Genomic DNA, 24,042 nt, shown 5'->3' with positions numbered 1-24,042 from the left:
CTGAAACGATTTTAATAAAATTTAGTACAGAGATAGACTACAACTTCGAAAAGGACATAGGCTTTTATCGCGAAGAAGAGTTTTGGAGGGCTTGAAATTGGGGGTGGAAGTTTGTATGGAAGTTCGTTATTATCAAAGATGACACTATTAAATTATTAATTAAGTATTTAGGTAGTTGATGAGAAATATATAAGTATTTGTTCTAGCGTTTTTGAATTTTTTACCTTTATGCGGATGCAAAAGGGGGGCGAAAGTTCGTATGGAGTCCAAACAAAGTTAAAAAATTACATTGTAGACTGTAAAGTTTTCAATAATGCGATAACTGTTTAGACGGTTTCAATTGATTAACTCTTAAATTAAGTTTAACAAAAAATCATGTTACCGTGTTGTTCTTAATTTGAATAGCTACCAATAAATAAGTTAATCTTATATTGAATATTGTAGTACTAAGAATAATTAATTTATTTAAAAAATAACCGCTTGAGGATTGTCAAAAATATGGGAATTTATTGGTTTTACGCCGTTATTCAAAAAAACGAGATTTCATCAGATATTCCCGCGATGGTGTCCTTACCGTCCGTCCGTCTGTATGCATGTGTGTGTAGATGTGTGTAAACCTCTTATAACTTTTGAATGGCTCGACCGAATTCATTGCGGTAGGCGCCATTCGAAAGGGCTTGAGCAAACTTAGATTTTGAATACAATCCGGACCGTTTTGGATCGGTAGATTTTAAGACATATAAAAAAAACGAAACAAATGTTTTCATATGTTTTTATTGGAATAACATTTAAACGGCTTTACCGATTGATTGCAAAAACTAATCAGCTTACTAATAATATTATATACAGCTACATATTAATTATTCAATTTAAGTATAGCAATTAAATTACAACCAAAGTTACCGACATAATCCAAACTATTGCGAAAACGGAGGGGGAAGTGGCAGTGGGCAGGGCACATAGTTCGACGGACAGATGGCCGTTGGGGCAGTAAAGTCCTCGAATGGCGACCATCTTCCGGCTGATGATGATGGTGATGATAGCAATTTATGTAAAAATAACTATAATTATTTCAATTTTCCCTTTTGTTGTAATGAATAATTTCGCAGCAGAACTGTCAAACTGTGCGTCAAAACTTTAACGCAAGGAATTACTTATACATACAGAAATAAGAATTAAAATAATATTTATGAAGGGTCATGAATCGAATTATAAAACTATATATAGTACGAGTGGGAGGCTCCTTTGCACAGGATGCCGGCTAGATTATGGGTACCACACCGGCGCCTATTTCTGCCGTGAAGCATTAATATGTAAGCATTACTGTCTTTCAGTCTGAATCGCGCCGTAGCTAGTGAAATTACTGGGCATATGGGACTTAAAATCTTATGTCTCAAGGTGACGAGCGCACTTGTAGTGCCATTCAGAATTTTTGGGGTTTTTCAAGAATCCTGAGCGGCACTGCATTGTAATGGGCAGGGCGTATCAATTACCATCAGCTGAACGTCCTGCTCGTCTCGTCCCTTATTTTCATAAAATACAAAAAAATATAAAAAAAATCTTGAGTCACATTACTGCAAAAATTTGAAGAAAATTGGTTTAGTAGTTTAGAAGTTCATCGCGGTAAAACAATGTGACATAAAATATTTATGTATAAACATTTTAAAAGAGCAATAATTGTTGTTACTTGTCCATTCTTCTAAATATATGTAGCATTACGGATCGATTGATAGTGTCAAAAATTTAATTGACAGTCTAACGTTGTCTTAATAAATCTACATAATTAATCAATAATTCAAAATAAAAATTATAAAAAACAAAAAATAATTTAGATTATAACAATTGAGGTCATCGTAATCATTAACACCAGAGACAAATAACCTCTATAATCTGACACTCTGACATTTGTTTGACATTATTAAAAACGTCAACAATAATTGAATCACGTGTATTAATTAATTAAATCAGCCTAGCGAAACTCTCTAAGAAAAACGCAATTCACTTGATTGTATGAAATTGTCAGTCATTGACAGCTGATTGACAGATGACGGCTATATGCTTGTAAAAAACGGAGATAGCCGAAATCCACTACGTTTTAAGCAACTGTTCGCTTTCAAACTTAGCCGGATTATACTATTACTTAGGCAGCTCACCTCGTACGTAGTATTTACATCCTCTTTAAATTATCTATTAAAATATTACTACACTAATTCTAACATTAACATTATGCGACCACCAAAAGGGGCATTGATAGAATATGTCCATCAATGTAACGCTATATATGTAAGTCCATCAATCTCTTTAAACTGTTTTGTGACCAATGCCTAATTATATGGCCAAGGCTTGTGTAGTACTTTTCTCAAATAATGCGCGGCAATTAAAACTAAACGGCGTTAAAATAAGTTCATTACATTCATTGTCAATCAATCAATCGAACAATGAACAACAATAATATTTCCTGCGTTAATATGTTCATTTGTTTTTATCTTTATAAATAGATTTCTATTTTCAAGCCAGTTCGAAATTTAAATAAAACCTTTAATAAGTTATAAACCTTCTTGGTTGCCATGTTTCGGAATAAAAAACGTTCCATTTTCAAGTTACTATACTACAAGCTGATATGAGTTTACTATGTAATTTATTTGGGCGCGACAGATATGGATTTTTATACAACTTTTACCGGCCGCTACTCGCATGATTAAGAAATAATAATTTGTGTACAAGTAAGTCTGTAAAGACATCTCATATTGTACCATCCCTTATGCATTCTAGATACAATTATTGTTTAATAATAACAACGGCCCAAGTAATTTGAATAAATAAATATGTTTTATTCTTATATCGTTTATACGTCTAGATAAACTATGACAGCTGTGACAACGTCGAAAAGAATTGTGTCTAGAACTAACCTGTATTGTGAGTAATTCACGCTAACACAAAGTGTCATACAAATTACGAGTGTAAGATGTAGCTTGTCACGCACACTTAACTAGTATTCCTGGCCTGTTTCTATCGATTGTCTAACAGCAAGAGACTCTATTTAGACGTATAAATTATCAAAGGTTTTCAATTAAATTACCAAAATTGAGAATTCTCACATTTTAATGAAGTAAAATGTTTGTATTTTAGTGGCAACATACAGAGCCCTACAAATGCTTTTAGGAGTGCAACCGTTTGTATTGTGTTCTATGATGGTGGTTCACATGGAACAAATTTACTGATGTTATCTTATCAGTTAAAATTCTATTCAGGACCGTCCGATTATGTTAATACGATTAATAATTTTACACGTTCAAAAATTTGTGTGATTGACAATATCAAACGCCTTAGTAGGATCCAAAAATATGCCCATTTCAATTTCCAAGCTGAAAATTTTTTACTACATTCGGTCTATTTTTTAGCAAGTCTATGAATAAGAAAAATGTAATTTAAATTGCAGTATTCATTATAAAAATAAGGACAATATACCTACCCACGACCTATACCTACTTCTTCTTGTTAATGATATTGAGTTTTGTTTCGCAAATTACATTCATGAATTTGATTACTTTCCTTTCAAAGCCTTGTTTAGTCAAGTGTATATTATATTTTATCGCGTATCCAATATCGCATGACATGATCAAAACATCAAATATTGTTCTACTTGATTGATGAATCCAAAAAATATGCCCATTTCACTTTGCAAGCTGAAATTTTTTTACCGCATTGTTTATATTTTTAGCAAAAAGCTTTTGTAAGTATCGTTTGCACTATTTTGAAAGGCTGATTAAAATCGAGAATAAGTAAAATGAAATCTGAATTCAGTACTCATTCTAAAAATAAGCATAATATATTTACCGCAAGAGGTCGTGGGTTCGAATCCCGCATCGTTCATAAAATTTTGCTTTCAAATGTTATTTGTCCTAGAAGTGAGGGTTCACTTTAAAAACAAAACAAATTGTTTAAATACTATACTTCCTTCCTAAGTGGTAAATAAAATTGAATTTTGTTTCAAAAATTACTTTCCTTACAAAGCCTTGTTTATTTAATTGTATATATTTTATCGCGTAACCAATTACTGGAGGAGAACTGGTGTTGATACCTGTGGGGTGTATGCGCTGCCAGGAACACGTAGTTGGTGCCATACATGCCGGTGAGCAGCACAGGTAGTGCAAGCAGCAGTGCAATACGCGCCTGCCAGCGGCCCCATCCGGACACTGCCTCCAGCTCCATCACGCTGAGAGCAACCGCGAGACCACCGACCGTCCACTGCCACTCACCACTCTGTACTAGTCCGAACTGTGACTGTCAGTCGCTGATGACCGCCCGGTGCTCCAGCTCCGCGCTGATAACTGGATTAAGCTGAACTGCTGTCTAGACTCTAAGTGAGCGGGACACGAGCGGGCTCAAGAGGCAAGTGATGCGGACCCCGCTCCCCGCGTCCCGCGCCCCGCGCCCCGCGACCCGGCCACGTGCTCGCCGCCTGTCTCCGGCGCAACGCACTACGCACGCACTGGACGCCGGACGCCGGTCGACGGTCGAGGTACGCGCGAACTTACAAAAATGTGTGCCAGTTAAAAATAGCATAAGTTGGTGATCGCTCCACATACTGGTATCGTGTCACCGCACGCCGACGCCCGCGGCCCTCGCTCTAGGCTGACACGCTGTCTCGTCCACCTCACAAACTTATCTGGATATCTTATAATAATAATAATAAAAGCCTTTATTTACAATCCTTAATATATAATCTAATCTAACCTATATTTAAAGTCTATTTATATTTATTATATTTTCAATTGTAGGTAATAACTATTTACAACGGTAATTATTATGTTTTGCCTTTTGGCATAGGTCTCCCCCAAACTTTTCCATAGAGAGCGATCTCTCGCTTTTATCTAGATGTCTTATATAAATCCAGTGTCCTGATGTTTGTTTCTAGTGAACTCCTAAACTAATGAACGGATTTTAATGGGGATTACTTCATGGAGTACAGTTTAGTCCAACTTGAGAGATAGGTTTTTATTTTGATTTGGGACCCATAATTATTTTGATTTCCAAATTTTGTTTTGTGTGGACATATTTTCTATGAGAGAATTTATTGACGCACAGTTTGACAGTCCAGCTGTGAAACAATTTCATTATAACAATAGGGAGCATAGCTTACGAAATAATTCTTGAAACCATGAAAAATTATTGACAAATTCATATAAAACAGTATTTTATTTATTATGTACAGAACAACGTCGGGTCAGCAAGTATAATATACCTCCCCTGACCCAGTATAGAATATAATATAATCATTTTTATTTCAATCATAATTATGCACGTAATTTTGACAACAATACGACTCGTAATTCAGGGTTTCTACACAGCGACTGGAATTTTCTTGTTTTCACGGGGAAAAGCTGACAATAATGTCTTTCTTCCTCTAAAGCCTTGATAAATTCGAATTAAAATATTTATACTTATATCTTATAATCTATCACCAATTCTTAATTTATTAATAACTAGCTTGTACTCACGACTTCGTACGCGTTGAATAGTTACTTTGGGTATTTTTTTATTTTTTATGATACTTTTCAAATACACACAAACTGCTCTCTCCCCTCTTATATGAAACAGCGCACTGTGAACTTTAATCTCCAATTTCATCCACATGCAGGTCAAAGTTTCAAATATGTGCGAACAAATGTTTCACCGTTTTATCTTTGATAATGACGAATTTCCATATAAACTGCCATCCCCTATTTCAACCCCTCCATTTATTTTTTTCCAATATAAGGTAGCCTACGACCTTTTTCAAGCTGTAGTCTATATCTAGTATCTACAAAATTTTATCAAAATGGGTTCGGTGGTTTAGGCGTGAAAGCGTAACAAACAAACTTACTTTCACGTTTATAATATTAGTAGGGATTATTGTCATCAGCCAAACATAACAATATTTTTATGAATTATGTATGTCTTCTTTAAATTTTTTTTATATCAATTAAAAATAATTTGCTGTTGAGTAAACTTAGTTGTTAATAATATGTTCCCAGTATCAAATCTGGGAATTTAGATTGAACATAAACGATTCATTCAGTGCACCAGTGGGAGGCTCTTTTGCACAGGATGCCGGCTAGATTATGGGTACCACAACGGCGCCTATTTTTGCCGTGAAGCAGTAATGTGTAAGCATTACTGTGGTTCGGTGTGAAGGGCGCCGTAGCTAGTGAAATTATTGGGCAAATGAGACTTAACATCTTATGTCTCAAGGTGACGAGCGGTTGTGTTGCCGCTCAGAAATTTTGGGGTTTTTCAAGAATCCTGAGCGGCACTGCATTGTGATGGGCAGGGCGTATCAATTACCATCAGCTGAACGTCCTGCTCGGCTCGTCCCTTATTTTCATAAAAAAAATTCAGCACATGTACTTATTATAATTATATATACTTACTCGTATGTAGGTACTTATATTTACTATAAAAAATATGAAATATTATTTTTTATTCATGACAAATCTCGCAAACTGAATAATAACTTTTACCGATGTACGATGACGATGACTTTATTAAAAAAAACAATTAGTGGCTAAATGGCATTTTTAAGTATGCTTTTTTTATAAGGGACGAGACGAGCAGGACGTTCAGCTGATGGTAATCAGTACGCCCTACCCATTACAAAGATTCAGGATTCTTGAAAAACCCAATAATTCTGAGCGGCACTACAACTGCACTCGTCACCTTGAGATATAAGATGTTAAGTCTCAGTTGCCCAGTAATTTCACTAGCTACGGCGCCTTTCAGACCGAAACACATTACTGCTTTACGGCAGAAATAGGCGCCGTTGGTACCCATAATCTAGCCAGCATCCTGGCAAAGGAGCCTCTCACTGGTATTGTATGTGTTACTATTTTATTATAATATAAGCAGGTGCACACACATAGGCGGAGGAATGCGATACATTCCTGAACGCTGTGCTGAGACCTAATTATAAATGATGACCATAATCATGAGTGTGTTGATGAAAACAATGCTTAAGTTTACTATTTTATCTACACCCATGCTTTAAATCCTCTATTAAAGATTCTGAAACAGTTAGCTTATTGCCAACATTAAAACAACCAATGTTCTAATAACCATTACATCATCCAAAAGAGTGTTGTAATGTTGTACTGAATTTCATAACAACACTCCTATTTTTTTTTTCATTCCCTTCATGCTCAAAGAGTTTTAACAGACAGCCACATTCTTATTGCTCCATGCGTGGTATCTGTATGAATTTCAAAAAATGAACATTTTGGTTTAGGCGCGTTCCACACTACCAGAACGTCGCGCGCCGTAAAAAAAGTAAGTTATTCGAATCCCCGCCATTTTTCTTCGATATTTTTTTTTGTTTTGTTTACAAATAATGAACGATTAATTTCCAAAAGAACATAATATTCAAGTGAATTTTAATTATTGCACTATGCAAATTGTGAATTACTATTAAAATAAGTAATTCTTTCATTAATACTTAGTTTGTTTGTTTTAAATAATCAGTAATGGATGATATTAGGTTACTACTAGGACTGGCTATTTTAATGTTAGCAGTAAGCTAACTGTTTCAGAATCTTTTAGAGGATTCATATTATGGGTGTAGATAAAGTCTTGTATGCAACTGTTGATAATTAGGTATTCAAACACTCATGTGATACTGTTATCACACTCGGCTTCGCCTCGTGAGATAAATTCACATTCGTGTTTTAATACCCTTTATTACACAACAGTTGTATAAATAACTATTACACTAGGTTAAAAATTATGAAACAATTATTTGATTTATAAATCATTATTCAAACTTATAATTTAATCTCAAATTTTTGTTCTGCCTTGTTATGAAAATAAGGGACGAGTAAGACGTTCAGCTCATGGTAATTGATACGCCTTGCCCATTACAGCAGTGCCGCTCAGGACACTTGAAATACCCAAAAATTTTGAACGGCGCTACGATTGCGCTCGTCACCTTGAGACATAAGATTTTAAGTCTCATTTGCCAGTAATCACGACCACCATCTTCACGAAGCTTCCTTAAACAGGTGAAGGTTGATGTATATATTTATACAAATAATTCTTTATAACTTTTTATGAAATAGTTTATACTATTTATACACGACTCATAATAAATTGGATGCAGCACCTTACAAACAAATTTGTTATGTATATTACAGCCATTGTAAAATACTCTATTTAATTGAAAAGAGTGGCTGTTGAGTTTCTTATATATTATGTTCTTCTCACGAGCTCAACTTTTTTAGATCATATGTTAACTTAGTAATTTGAAATAAATATTTGTAGTGACGATTCATAAGCGCTTAGTTTAAGACTAATTGAAATAGTTTATTTGACTTTGAATAACATGGTAAGCGTAGGATAACTGTCAAGGACGGCACAGCACTACACTGGACGCTTGCAGACAGTGCGGGGAGAGATGCTCCCGCTAATGAATTGAAATAGTTTATTAGACTTTGACTTTGAATAACATGGTAAGCGTACGATAACTGTCAAGGATCGCATAGCACTACACTGCACGTTTGCAGACAGGGCGGGTAGAGATGCTCCCGCCAATGAATTGAAATAGTTTATTAGACTTTGACTTTGAATAACATGGTAAGCGTACGATTACTGTCAAGGACGGCACAGCACTACACTGGACGCTTGCAGACAGAGCGGGGAGAGATGCTCCCGCTAATGAATTGAAATAGTTTATTTGACTTTGACTTTGACTAACATGGTAAGCGTACGATAACTGTCAAGGACGGCATAGCACTACTCTGCACGCTTGCAGACAGAGCGGGGAGAGATGCTCCCGCTAATGAATTGAAATAGTTTATTTGACTTTGACTTTGACTTTGACTAACATGGTAAGCGTACGATAATTACTGTCAAGGACGGCATATCACCACACTGCACGCTTGCAGACAGAGCGGGGAGAGATGTTCCCGCTAACGAATGGAAACATTTACCTTTCAAAGTTTTTAAAAGAACTCTGCATCAATTGTTAATTAATTAGTGCTTCTATACGGACGAGTAAAAAAAGAAGGACTCCGCGCTGTGGTATTAATTAGCAAGTGATACTAGTTACAGAATTTTATCTCCCTCAAATAATCATATATGGCCACAAATACTTATATAGTAAGGTTTTTACACTTTTTCACAACGCATTTTTAAAATATTTTATTGAGACGCAAACTGATCTGTCACAGGCAATGACAATTCTCATAATGGCCGCCTATCGGCCTGTAGTAGTGTAAGTGTGTGCGTGGGGCTATGTATTTACACGTTAATCGTCTTGTTTTGGTGCTACACTGTTATGTAAGGTGACACGGAGTCCTTATTTTTTACTAGTCCGTGTGCTTCTATAGTTACATAATATATTACTTCCATAGACTATTTTATTAAACCGAATGTTTCTGTACTTCTACAGAAACATTCAGTTTCAATACAAAATGACATTATACATAGGTAGTAAATGAATTATTAAATTATTTACATAACATTACTTAGATTATGATTATTTTCTAGCAGTAGCAATGACAGTACAATATTGTATATTTCACTAAAAGAGCGCAAAAAAATAGTGCTGAGAGAGTTTCTTGCGCCGCTTCTTCTCTCTCACAGCGCCATTTGTTTCCGAAGCGGTAGTAGTATGTAGTATATAGAATGTTTGGGGTTTTTCAAGAATCCTGAGCGGCACTGCATTGTTCTGGGCAGGGCGCATCAATTACTATCAGCTGAACGTCCTGCTCGTCTCGTCCCTTATTTTCACTAAAAAAAAAAAACACTGCGGACTTTCTCATATAACTTGAGCGATCAATTCACTGTCGTTAAAAAACTAAGATACAACTGGACTTCGATTCAACTCGTTAGGATATTGTTAACAAACTTCACAATTATACGAACAATAACAGCCTTAGATTAACACCCATATTCTAAGTCGTAACCTCGAAAGTCCCTCGACTCGAACTCAGTCGAGGAGGCCTCAAGGAATGACTTGAAAGGACCTCAAGTTTGGTATTCATAGTTGTCAGTTTGAGGAATTCATGAGGATCCTCGAATGAGTGTGAACTCATTCGAGGATCGACTCATGAATTACGTAATCGTTTAGTGGAATGCTAACCTTATTATTGACGATTTTTTATCTGTGGCTTTCAACTTCTTGTGTCAAGTTATTAGTGAAGTGTCAAATGAAAGCGAACACCTAAATAAACAAATGGTATCCGTTGCGCTCCGACTAGATACCGCACTACCTCTGAAGAATAGCTTTTTATTACGGCATGTATTAGATGCTTGTGTGCTTGGCATCTTGACACTCAATGGCATCTTTCAAATTTTGTAACATACGCTTCGTGTTATTTTACATTTAAATTAATAAAATACGAAATATTTACAGATGTTATATGATCCCAGTGTCTTTCTTATTTCTTGTAGTATAATTTTATGCAAAGACTAGTGGACCCAACAGACGTTGTCCTGTCGGAAATTTCGGACACACGTCTTAAATATGAAAAATCGGTCCAGCCGTTAGGAGGAGTCCACTAAAATACACTACATGGACGGAATTGAGAATCTAAACCAATCTCAAATACACTGGAACACACAAAAATATCATCAAAATCGGTCTAGCCGTTTTGGAGGTAGTTCAATTGTGAATGTAAACCATTCTTGAATCCACCCGAAGACACACATCAATCTCAAATTCACTGGAACACACAAAAATCTCATCAAAATCGGTCCAGCCGTTCAGGAGGTAGTTCAATTGTGAATCTAAACCATTCTCGAATCCATCTGAAGACACACAGAAAGTTTCAATAAAATCGGTCCAGCCGTCTAGGAGGAGTTCAATGACATACACACGCACACAAGAATTATATATATAAAGAATTTACTACGCAACCCGGCATTTTAATTTCAATTATTAGCTAAGCTTAACGGAACATGTGGCACGTCAACGTTACAAATTGTTCGAGACTGGCTCGAGTACCCCCACTTGGGCGTAGTATGTTGTTGTAGTTGTCGACACTTTGCGACTACGCCTGCGGTATCTAGTTGGAGCGCAGCGGAGACCAATCCTTAAACTAAGATAACAGCTAACCTTGTAATTTTAGATATGTTTTTTGTCATGATACTGTACAATTGTTACTTGGATTTCCTTAAGGCGGCACTAAATGCCAGCGACCTTGAGCGATATGAGTTCACGGCTGCTGGCCCCATCTATGTAACAAAGTAGTACTAAAAAAATGCGTCATGCCATGCCAAAAACCTTGTTTAACTGCAAAGAAAAGTGGTAGTTCAAAAATGCTCTGGAGTGTTAACTTTAATCAACAACAAGCATTAGCAACTTACAAATAAGACTTAAGGATATGTGTAACAGGATTAAGTAGTGTTCATTGCTCGAAATCCTATATTTTCACCACAAAACTTGTCTAAAAACACCTTCTTTGCTTACTCTTCGCCTTAACCTTAACTCTATTTAAATTTTCAATTTCAAGGCCTTCAGGGAAAACAAGAGCTTTGTCACATGAGAACTATTGTATCTACGTACTTGTGTACACATTTACAAATTATAACAATTAATAACAATTTTCCAAACAATTTTTTATATTCAAATAAAATTTGAAAATCAAATTTTTATGAACGATGCGGAACTCGAACCCACGACCTCTGGAGTTCCGTGCCAGTGCTCTAACCAACTGCGCTAACCGTTCGAGTGACGTATCTTCATAAAATCTTGTATACTTTGTTTAACTCTCAGGTTGTGGCTTCATCTACAGGATCTACTTTACAGTTGATAACCTGCTCAACCCCAATATTTGCATTTTAGGAAATTGACTTGAGATGTCGCTCTTGTTAATCTAAACAATTTGTTATGTTTTTAAAGTGATAACCCTCACTTTTAGGATTACTACACAATATCTTTTATATTATACTGGTTTGTTTTTTAATGAAAACTGTCTGTAAATAACAATCACAGATAAAATTTGATTGACATATTATTCTTACTAAGTATTAGTTTATATAAGAGAAAAGTAAGTTAAGTGATTTTTTAGATCTCTTTTTTTTTCTTTTTTATTACATGTTTAATTTAGAAAACAATATAGATGTTGGTTGTGTTTTGAATCTTTGTGAAATATATTTAACGACCATCCTTTTACTTGGTAATTTTAAGTTTGTGTGTGTTTTTTATGGTACTTTATGTATGTTTTTTTTATGGAATAGGAGGACTAACGAGCGTACGGGTCACCTGGTGTTAAGTGATCACCGCCGCCCACATTCTCTTGCAACACCAGAGGAATCACAGGAGCGTTGCCGGCCTTTAAGGAAGGTGTACGCGCTTTTTTTGAAGGTACCCATGTCGTATGGTCCCGGAAACACCGCACAAGGAAGCTCATTCCACAGCTTTGTAGTACGTGGAAGAAAGCTCCTTGAAAACCGCACTGTGGAGGACCGCCACGCATCCAGATGGTGGGGATGATATCCTTACTTGTGGCGTGTCGTGCGAAGGTGGATTTCGGCGGCAGGAATCAGGTTAAACAGCTCTTCGGAACACTCCCCGTGTTGTTTATGTTTGTGCTTTATTTAAATTTTACTATAATTTGTAAAAAACTGAAATCAAATTTCGTAGACAAATAAATAAGTAAATATATGAAGAACACCACGTCTTGAAGATATACAATTTGATGAATAAAAATTATTTATACGAGAATGATGTGTTTGTTGACACAGGACCGAACACCAGTTAGTCGCTTAACATTTCCAAATTAACATTTTTTTTTGTAAATGGAACAAGCAAACTGGTTGATGCAAAACCTGCACTCAAAGGTTGTCGAAAAAGTCAATAGTCAAATAAACTTTAAACAAATACCCCATTATTCATAATGGTCCGCTAAATTTAAACAGCCGCTTAGGAGTGTTTTTTCTCATTCTGACTTAGGTATTCATTCAATAGAAGAAGACAGAGTGAGAATTAGCAATGCTTTAAGTTAGCAGACTATTATAAATAAGGGGGCTAGGCTTAAACTAAGCGCTTTTGAAGCGTCACTACAAATTTTTCTTTTAAATTACTAATTTTAGAGAAGATAATGCTAATTAAAAAAAAACTTACAAGTAACTCAACGGCCACTCTTATTCCATCTCACTATTACTCCATTAAATAGAGTAAGTATTTTACAATGACTGTCCAATCGTATAATGGCTGCATTCAATATATTATGAGACGTGTTTAAATCACAAATTATTTCATAAAAAGTAGGTAATAATAAATTTACTGTATCAATATAAATTGTCGTATATTGGATGCATCAACCTTTACAGCTTGAACTCATTGTTTGTGTTAAGATGCTTCGTGAACATGATGGTCGTGATAACTGTCTCAATTAGTTATTGCATCCAACAAACACAATGATGTTAACTACTAGCTGATGCCCGCGGCTTCCTCCGCGTAGATAAAGGGTTTTACAAATTTAAAGCAAGTTTGGAATTGAAGATTCTGTCATGTCCTATTCCAGTTCCGTTTCCCAACATATTTTATGAATCTTATTTCGAGGAAGATCGCTTTGGCAAACTTTACTATTGGTATAGTTATAGCTCATCGCCTTGAATTTCACTTTTTCACAAATCCCACGGGAACCATGGATATTTCCGGGATAAAATGTAGCCTATGTCCTTACCCAAGCTCTAGTCTATCTGTACCAAATGTATACATTCACATTTATAATATTAGTAGGTATAGCAGGTCGACCTGGCACCACAAGCAGCACCCGTCCACGAGTTGACACATGGATCAGCTATCGTTTCCTTCGCACATATTTGATGGAAGGACACAACCCGACACACGACTTGTTCTTGTAAAAATAAATTAATAGTAATCTTTACTATAAAAAAATAATATTAAAAAAAAAACTGAAGAACACGCTTTATATAAAATTCAACTAAAAAATAGAAAATAAATTTAAATTGTAAATAGTGTAAAAAAATATTACATATTTCATTATAAAAAAAGCGTGGGATGTAGAAGAATTATTATTTTAATAATATCTTAAAAAGCACCCCACGCTTTTTTAATAATGAAATATATAATATTTTTTTACACTATTTTCAATTTAAATTTATTTTTTATTTTTTAGTTGAATTTTATATAAAGCGTCTTCTTTAGTTTAGTTTAGTTTTTTTAAACTATTATTTATTTTTTAGTTAATTTTTTTAGATTGAATGAAGGGATTTTAATATTTGCGAATAAAAATATTATAGTTATATTGAATGATCACTTAATTCAGCTAGCCCGAGATCCCCGAACTAGCTCTTATAATAATTAGCTCAGTTAAATCACGCATTAATAATTTATGATGGAAATATAAATTCACCGCCATCTATTCGCTTCTAAACGAATTAGATAACTAAATTACTTAACATGTCGCGCGTTTCCTTTGTAGTTTACAATAAATTACTAGATGGTGCTTATTAGTGATTTATTTATTTAAAACTTATATAAATTAACAAAAATCATATTTTGCAATTGAAAAATTGAATAATTTTATCAAATTAGTGTAATGTCATCGGTCCTCGATAAATCTACAAAGTTTGAACGAAATCTAGCCGTTTAAAGTGGGTCAAAATCGCGCCCAAAGAAGTCGGTTACAAACATACAAACATACAAGTGAAGCTAATATAAAGCGTGTAAAAAACAAACAATATACAGCTTCTTAATTTATACAATTTACTAAACACAATATAACTAATTATTATTCAAAGTTTACTTTCATTATTATAGGTAACTTAGGGGCTGTCATTAAACTGATTAACCCTATCGTTTCGTACTAGTAAATACTGTATCAGGAAAGGATAGTAACACTAGTCCTTAGATCAGAGGTACTTTAGGTGTGTGTACTTGAAATTAATAAACTTATACAAACTTATAAGGGGCCTACTCTCCGAAAAGAAACTTCGTAAACGAACAATATTTAAACGAAGTATCGGTAGTGAGCCTTCTGTATTTTGCTTTCGGACACATCGACGAAGTTCGGAACCATAGACAATATTCGGGAACAAATGGTGAACGATTGAAATGAATATTATTTTTATCCAACTAATTTGGAGAGTTCTATTTCATGCCAACGAAGGGTAGTAACTAATGACAAGAAAAATTATCTGTATTACACATGCAATGTGAGAATGTCAACTTATTACTTACGATTTTTTGATTGAATTCTGTAAAAAGTTTTCTTAAATTAGTTATCAGGTTTAGAAATTCGAAATTACGTCAAACAATGACATTCGGGGCAATACTTCGGAAGAAATGGAACCGTAGCTTAGTAGGAAACACACGAAACTTCGATCGAAACTTCGTTTTTCGTTCAATAAGAGTAGACCCATAGGTCCACTAGATTGTTGGTTGGTTTCGATCAAGTTGGTTTGAATTTAATTAAATTAAAGGATAAAAGTAATTAGATATTTATGCAACTGTTGTGTAATGAGGGGTATTAAAACACGAATGTGGGTGATAATAGTATCATGAGTGTTTTAATAAATATTTATCAACATTTGCATACAAGACTTTATCTACACCCATAATATGAATCCTCTACAAAAGACTCTGAAACAGTTAGCTTACTGCAAAACATTAAAAAGGTCAGTCCTAGTAACCACAATATCATCCAAAGGAGTGTTATTATGAAAACGGATGATATTATTTTGTACTGAATTTCATAACAACACTCGTTTGGATGATGTAATGGTTATTATGACATTGGGTGTTTTAATGTTGGCAATAAGCTAACTGTTTTAGAATCTTTAATAGAGGATTTAAAGCATGGGTGTAGATAAATATTTTTATATACTTATTACAAGCAATGAAACAGCGGTAGGATCAAGCGAACAAGAAGCCAGGTGCAACGGTATCCTAAATCTTAATCGCTGTTTTCCTTACGTTTTTATCTGCATATTTTTGTATGAAACAATGCGCGTTACACGTCGTCTATTATCAGTGTCAGCTGATAACATGCAGGTGTCGTTCGAATACAAAAACCCGAGAGCGCTCAGTATCCCAGCCGTCATGCCCAAGCAAGCACACGTGTGTGAAAGTGGTGACGCTGCAGTGGCGCTCGAAGATGTCAATAACGGTGGTGATAGTGACGACAGCGGAGTGAAAGGCGAGGAACCACAGGGTGGTGGTGGAAGTGGTGATGCTGGCTCAGCAATGGAGGCGGTTCTGGCACAGCTCGGGCCATTTGGAGTGTACCAGCGCTACGTGCTGTTCATGCTGCTTCTGCCCAACCTGCTGTCACCCATGTACTCGCTTAACTACGTGTTCACTGCAGACCGTGTGGAGTTCAGGTCACATTACCTCTCATTCCTGATTTATTTGTTTGCTTTTTTATGGAAGAGAGGAAATTTAGCGTATTGGTTAACTGAAAAGTGATACCAGAGGAATCGCAAGAGCATTGCTGGGCTTTTAGAAAAGTGTTCACGCTTTTTGAAGGTACCTACGTCGTATCGTCCTGGAAACACCGCGCAAGGAAGCTCATTCCACAGCTTGATCGTATGTGGAAGAAAGTTATTCGCGCTATTTATAACCTAGGTCCTAAAGAATCATTGAGAGCAAAATTCAAAGGAATTAAGATCTTGACTGTTGCTTCTCAATATATTCTTGATAATGTAATGTATGTTCATATGCACATAAGTGAATTTGCTCGAAACTGTCATAAGCAAAATGTTAATACCAGGAACAGACATAAACTTATAATGCCAACTACTAGTAAGGCTGTTGTGGGGCGATATATATGCTTTTACAACAAGACCCCAGATAATATTTAAAACAAAAGTATTACGTATTTCAAAAGAATTTTTAAAAACGTTTGTGTGATAAATATTAGTATAACATAAATGATTTTCTTAATAATACCACAGATTGAGAATGGAGCACTGCCCTCAGGCTATTAAATAATAAGTTTAATTGTACAATATTACTTTGTAAACATATTTATTCGATGAAAAAAAAAGCCCGCAGAGTTTGTTGCGCCCATTCTTCGAAGGTCTGAGGCATTCGTTTTGGAATGGGTGGTAGTTTTTGACTTTCAATAAGTGATGTCAAATCTTATTTTGAATAAAAATATTTGAATTTTAATACCTGAATTATTTTTTTTTAATGGAAGAGAGGAAAATCGAGCGTACGGGTCACCCGATGTTAAGTGATCAAAGCCGCCCACATTCTCTTGCAACACTAAAGGATTCGCAGGAGCGTTGTCAGCCCTTTAAAAAATTTACGCGCTTTTTTCCCGAAGGTACCCATATCGTATCGTCCTGGAAACATCGCACATGAAAGCTCATTTTCCACTTTGATGTACGTAGAAGAAAGTTGTTTCGATGCATGTATCAAAGTTGATTTTATAATGCTTTCTAATAAATATTATAATATTTCGTCCAACTATTTATTTTACTCGTTTAGCATTAGCTTGAATACTAATCAATTAGTTTTACCTTTTTAGGCTACTTTGCACCGGATGCCGGCTAGCTTATGGGTGGCGGTTAACGGCGCCTATTTCTGCCGTGTAGTAGTAGTAATGTGTAAGCATTATTGTGATTCGGTCTGAAGAGCGCCGTAGCTAGTGAAATTACTGGGCAAATGAGACTTAACAACTTATGTCTCAAGGTGACGAGCGCGATTGTATTGCCGGTCAGAATTTTTGTGTTTTTCAAGAATCCGGAGCAGCACTGCATTTAATGCGCAGGGCGTATAAATTACCATTAACTCAACGCCTTGCTCGTCTATTAAAGCCGAGAATTGCGGAAAGATTTGGCAAAGATTATGTATCGTCGCGTGACATTTTATTATTCCACAATATTTTGAAGATCGATATCTTTTGATACTCGAGTGGCAAATGATAAGGTCAGTGATTAACATCAGCAGACAGACACCTCTGTTATAGCACCATGAACTTTTAATAATACAAGCATGATATAGGTTCACTTCCTAAAACCAATTTGAATGTATTCTTTACAACTATATGGAGTAGTGGGAATAATTGTAATTTAGTTACCAAAGTTACCAACATAGCTCAAATGATTGCGAAACTGAAGTGGCAGTGGGCAGGGCACATAGTTCGACGGACAGACGTTGGGGCAGTAAGTCCTCGAATGGTGACAACGTACCGGAAGACGCAGTGTTGGTAGGCCCCCCACAAGATGGACTGACGAGCTAGTCAAGATCGCCGGAATAGGTTGGATGGGGGCAGCGCAGGACCGATCGTGGTGGAAATCTTTGTGGGACGCCTTTGTCCAGCACTATACGTTTTCCGATGATGATGAGACACGCGGTTGGTTGTCAAGCAAAGGTTGCTAACAGAACTGGCGAACAGGACCTTGTGTAAAACCTATTTCACCAACCAAATGAAATGTGAATAGTCAAATAGTTAAAATAGGTTAATTAATGAGAATTTTATAAGCACAGAATTTTCGAGATGTCTTGCATTTGGGTGTGTGTACGTGTACGGTCAGCACATAAATAAACCATATTTTTTAATAATGTTTATAGCCAGGTACTGAATATATGAAACGATATTAAAATAGCCAACATTAATTTTAAACATAATTGTTAGTTCTAAATTTCTTCAACTCCAGATATTTCGCTCTCATCCCCATCCTCACTTTCATCCGATGAATCATTTATGTTAAGGCGACACTAAATGCCAGCGACCTTGAGCGATATGAGTTCACGGCTGCCGGCCCGCCATCTATGTAACAAAGCCAATATTTTCAAAATTCTTGCGTGGAAAACAGTTAATATGCTTACAATCCTCGTTATTCACTAATAATCTGCATAAATGAACCTACACAAAAAAGTACAAGCTATAAGAATAACTTTTCTGAGAGAAGTACCAAAAATATGCGTCATGCCATACCAAAATAATTGTTTAACTTCAAAGAAATGTGGTAGTTCGAAAAGGCTCCGCAGTGTTAACTATAACTAACAGCAAGCATTAGCAACCAACAAATAAGACTAAAGGATATGTGTAACAGGATTAAGTAGTGTTCATAGCTCGAAATGCTATACTTTCACTACAAAACTTGTCTGAAAACACCATGTTTGCGTGTTTTCTCCTTACTCTTCGCCTTAAATGTAATTTGTTCTGATAATATATTAAATATGTAAAGTCTTATCCGTGCCTTGAAATTTCTAATAACTTTACAATAATAACACTGAACAGTAATTATTACAATCATAAGTATCAACTAAATAAATATTACAAAATATTACCACATATTATAAAACAAAATCCTCCGCCGCGACTTGTGTTTATCGCGAACAGACAGACAAATCTGACACAAAAACTACTGTACCGATTTTGATGCTGTTTTCACCAATGGATAGCGTGGTTCTCGAGGAAGGTTTAAGTATATAATTTTTTTTTTTTTTTGGCTATTTGTGAATACATCAACGATATTTGTTGGAGATGTCGGAAAAGAAGGTTTTAACAAAAACGCTGTCTAAAGCCTTTGAGATATAACAAAAACTAAAAAACTGATCGGAATAAAACTTGTACCATTACATGCAGCGTGATTTGGAGAAGGTTTTAGTATATGATATCTTGGTGATTACTTATCCGGGACTTAGATTTTTTTTACTTAGAAACTCGCAATACAAGTAATTCAGTCAATGACATTTCATTGCATAATTCTGATAATTCTTACAATGAGCACGCGTTCTGTTGGGTCAGCACTTGTATAAACAAATTTGTAATAATTCTGTTGAAACGTAAGTAGTGGGGACTCCCCGGTTCTGCCTCCCGGGTTCTATAGTTCTAAAAAATCGTTTGGCGTCAAACTGGGGATCTTGATGTAATTCCGAGCGACTGCGCTGATCCGTTTTTCGATATCTCTTATAGTTTCAAAGTTAGCTTTTTAACTTAAACAGATCCATACTCATTACTAATGAGTGGTAATTAACCTAATGATTGGTGAGCGACTCAATGTCAATTCTATGAATGTGATAGATGCAATTAGTAAATTACCTCTCACATTTTAAAAGATGATAAGTTTAATTAAACTATATAATATAAGATCGTTGCAGATTGTATCATTTTCAAAATATTTGATGAAATCATTCAAACTCTTCTTATTAAACTTAAAGTATAGGAACATTAAACAGTACTCGCAACACATACTGCGGTAAATAAATTCTTTACTCTTGTAGTATTGTAGATATAGGTATATTCTGCAATTACTTTGTAAAAACTTCAGCTGGAATCCCTGAGCTGGACGATCATACTTATGAATCGAAGTATTGTCCAATACATTGCTCATCAATGTATATTGCAACCCAGTTAGAGCCTGGCTTATTTTCACTATCTAAATTGCTGACAATATAACAGGGCGTTACAACGTATATCGACAATCGGTTTGCTGTGTAAACATTATTTTGAATACTGAGATCAATTTTCTTCTAATAATTCTGTACTTATCTCCATTGTATTCATATTAGTTTAGAATAAGGTCTTGTCAGTTGTGGGATTGAATATTTATGTGGATCATAATAACAAAAGCACTGAATATGGCTTTCATGTATTTAAAAGTTATTGGGTTACAACTTACAGTAATCACATTCATAGAATTGACATTGAGTCGCTCACCAATCATTAGGTTAATTACCACTCATTAGTAATGAGTATGGATCTGTTTAAGTTAAAAAGCTAACTTTGAAACTAAAAGAGATATCGAAAAATGGATCAGCGCAGTCGCTCGGAAATACATCAAAACCCCTAGTTTGACACCAAACACTTTTTTTTGTAGGCATCACGAACAAGTGAGCCAGAACCCGGGAGGCAAAACCGGGGAATCCCCAAGCGTACACTTTTTTAAAGGGCCGGCAACATTCTTGTGATTCCTCTAGTGTTGTAGGAGAATGTGGGCGGCGTTGATCACTTAACACCAGGTGACCCGTACGCTCGTTTGTCCTTTCTTCCATAAAAAAAAATCAATGAGAAGAGATAAAGTATCTCCAAAAACTTGCTTATATTATTGTGGTATATTTTATACGAGGTGACAATTTTGAAGTGAACTTAATGAAATATGTTATTTTTATTTAGTTTATACGTTTTTTGTTTTTTGCTTCAAAATGTTCCCTTAAAACAGAACCTTAACATTGATATGATTATCATATGATTCTCGTTGAAATCTTTAATAACAGAAAAAACATTAGATATGGTAATTCCCATTAAATTCTACTTTCTGCATTTATAGATTATGTTTACTTTTACAAATTAATGTAAGAAAATATGATTATAAAAGGAAATTTATCATCACATAATTACCTTGTAGCTTTTACTCTTTTAAATTTAGCAGAAATAAAATCTGGGTTTGAAACACAATAAACGCATCATCAAATAGCATCATAAGCGCGTCTATTTTTGGAAGACTATCTGATTGCGCCTTAACAAATCCACTTTCAGTCATTGTAAATAATAATTATACAGATCATTGAATAATAAGAAAACAACATCAAGGAACTAATAAAACGCAATAGCTGTAACGACAAGACTGACAGTTTTATTTCATAGCAGCACGTGGATACAAAACAGACAAGTCCATAGAGAATCAATCTACTACTGTTCTATTACATTATGATACTGTCTATATTATATATTTTGATAATATTCTAACAGGAACCATACCACTGCTTATGTTTATCTAGACTATAGTTTCTGAACGTGGGCGATAACGCCCCCTTGTGGGCGTTTGACACTTTCAGGGGGGCAGTAGAAGACCCAGAGAAAATTAGGGGGCATTGAGATGGTGCAGATGGGGCGTGGGTAGATTAAAAAATATAGTCTAAAAAGGTAAAAAAATACACGAAAATACTCTAGAAAAAAACATATTCTCAAAGTGGGCGGTGAACAAAATAAGGTTAAGAAACTATGATGTAGACCTTTGACGTCACACTGCACTTAAACCAATTAAAGCATTGCGTTTCGATGCTTTATATTTCCGCGCATTTATTGCACTATTGTTTATCTAATTTATTCAGCAAAAATTTAACAAGAAAAAACTATTTAAGATAAAGTCAATAATAATTAAGATTACAAAAACAACATTTGAACTAAAATATAAGTTACATGCACCCTATTGACGAATCCCCTTCTATAAAATAATTTTGTACAAGTTAAGTAAGTAAACCTACCATTTAAATAACCGTAACCGTATAACCGTAATGCCAACGTTTGGTAACACAAAAGTGTATAAAATGCAAAAAATAACCATTACCGTACTGAATGTGCTACGAATGTGAATGATATAAAATCACGATCGAATACAAATTCAAATGTTTTTATTCAAAATAGGATTTAACATCTAAAAAAAATATAAACTGCCACTGGTTCGTTAAAGCATGATATTTTACTACTGTACTGGACTGTACTATGATATTTATAGATGGTATAGACAATCTAATTATTTTAATTCACTACCACTCATTCCAAAAAGCTTGATAATTTACTTCTGTACTGAACTGTACTATGATATTTATAGATGGGATAGACAATCGAATTATTTTTGTTCACTACCACTCATTCGAAAATGTATGATATTTTACTACTGTACTGTGATATTTATAGATGGGATAGACAATTTAATTATTTTTATTCATATACCACCATTCGAAAAAGCATGATGCTTTACTACTGTACTGAACTGTACTATGATATTTATAAATGGGATAGACAATTTAATTATTTTTATTCATATACCTCACTTTCGAAAAATCATGATGCTTTACTACTGTACTGAAATGTACCATGATATTTATAGATGGGATAGACAATCTAATTATCTTTATTCACTGCCACTCATTCGAAAAAGCATGATATTTTACTACTGTACTGAACTGTACTATGATATTTATAGATGGGAAAGACAATTTAATTATTTTTATTTATATATCACACATTCGAAAAAGCATGATTCTTTACTACTGTACTGAACTGTACTATGATATTTATAGATGGGATAGACAATTTAATTATTTTTATTCATATACCTCACTTTCAAAAAAGCGTGATATTTTACTACTTTACTGAACTGTATTATGATATTTATAGATGGGATAGACAATCTAATTATTTTCATTGTGCAAGTGGTGGTCTTCTAAATGGCGTATATTAATGTATTAAATTACAGAGAATTACCAATTGCTGAAGACTTATCGGTAGAATTACAATTTCACACTGCTAATAATTGGACTTGACAAAATAAGCTAATGCGATACGAGCAGGTATATTTCTCCTTCTTTTGATAAAACAAATCTTTAGTCCTTTTTTCGAAATAATTTAATTAATTAATGAGTGTAGGAAACATTTGATATTTATGTACTTAGATCATTTTTACATCTAGATAGACTATGACAGCTGTGAAAACTTCGAAAAAAAAGACCTTAACCTCTATTTAGAGCAATTCACGCACACTGACACAAGGTGTCATACAAATCGTGAGTGTAAGACGTAGCTTGTCACGCACACTAAACTTATATTCCTGGCCTGTTTTTATCGGTTGTCTAAAAACAAGAGACTCTATCTAGATGTGTAAATTATCTATGATTGGGGACTTTAATATGAATTTTATAAAATGGATAAAAGAGATAAAAATGGAGTGCTTAAAGTAAACGGCTGTAAAAATTTGATTGACAGATATTGTTAAGATTAGAGTCATTTTGAATTTATCTTTAATTGCGCCCTTAATGCACCCAATATTTGATACACGAAAATATTTTGTGGAGAAAGAGATAAATAACAGTAAATACTCGTGTATCTCTTACCGCACTACATACACGTCTGAAACTCATGTTTAAACCGCACAAAAATTTGGTGAAACATTCTTCCACTTCTTCGATTTTAAGCAAGTTAGGTCTTACAAACTCGGTTCTGAACCAGAGCCAGCTGGAGTATGCCAACATGACCACTATGACGAAAGAGAAGCCAAGGATAGCCCAGATTATCTGTACCACAACGGCGCCTATTTCTGCCGTGAAGCAGCAATGTGTAAACATTACTGTGTTTCGGTATG

The 24,042-nt window shown here is 34.8% G+C and overlaps 2 protein-coding genes and 1 long non-coding RNA gene across 3 annotated transcripts in view; 1 reads left to right on the top strand and 2 right to left on the bottom strand.

The window, feature by feature from the left end:
* The window catches only part of LOC126974440 (solute carrier family 22 member 6-like), a 34,534-nt gene extending 30,110 nt beyond the window's left edge, over positions 1 to 4,424 (bottom strand). The window contains exon 1 of the mRNA XM_050821931.1: positions 4,082 to 4,424. Within this exon, the coding sequence (XP_050677888.1) occupies positions 4,082 to 4,212 (131 nt within the window). The 5' untranslated portion in view covers positions 4,213 to 4,424. The remainder of the gene's footprint in view (positions 1 to 4,081) is intronic.
* LOC126974509 (uncharacterized) overlaps positions 1 to 24,042 on the bottom strand; it is a 289,593-nt gene that overhangs the window by 116,644 nt on the left and 148,907 nt on the right. The window lies entirely within an intron of this gene.
* The window catches only part of LOC126974422 (organic cation transporter protein-like), a 34,486-nt gene continuing 26,426 nt past the window's right edge, over positions 15,983 to 24,042 (top strand). Inside the window, exon 1 of the mRNA XM_050821911.1 lies at positions 15,983 to 16,326. Within this exon, the coding sequence (XP_050677868.1) occupies positions 15,992 to 16,326 (335 nt within the window). The 5' untranslated portion in view covers positions 15,983 to 15,991. The remainder of the gene's footprint in view (positions 16,327 to 24,042) is intronic.

The sequence above is a fragment of the Leptidea sinapis genome, chromosome 32 (genome assembly GCF_905404315.1).
Source record: "Leptidea sinapis chromosome 32, ilLepSina1.1, whole genome shotgun sequence".
NCBI lineage: Eukaryota > Metazoa > Arthropoda > Insecta > Lepidoptera > Pieridae > Leptidea > Leptidea sinapis.
This window is presented reverse-complemented; position numbering and strand designations above follow the sequence as displayed.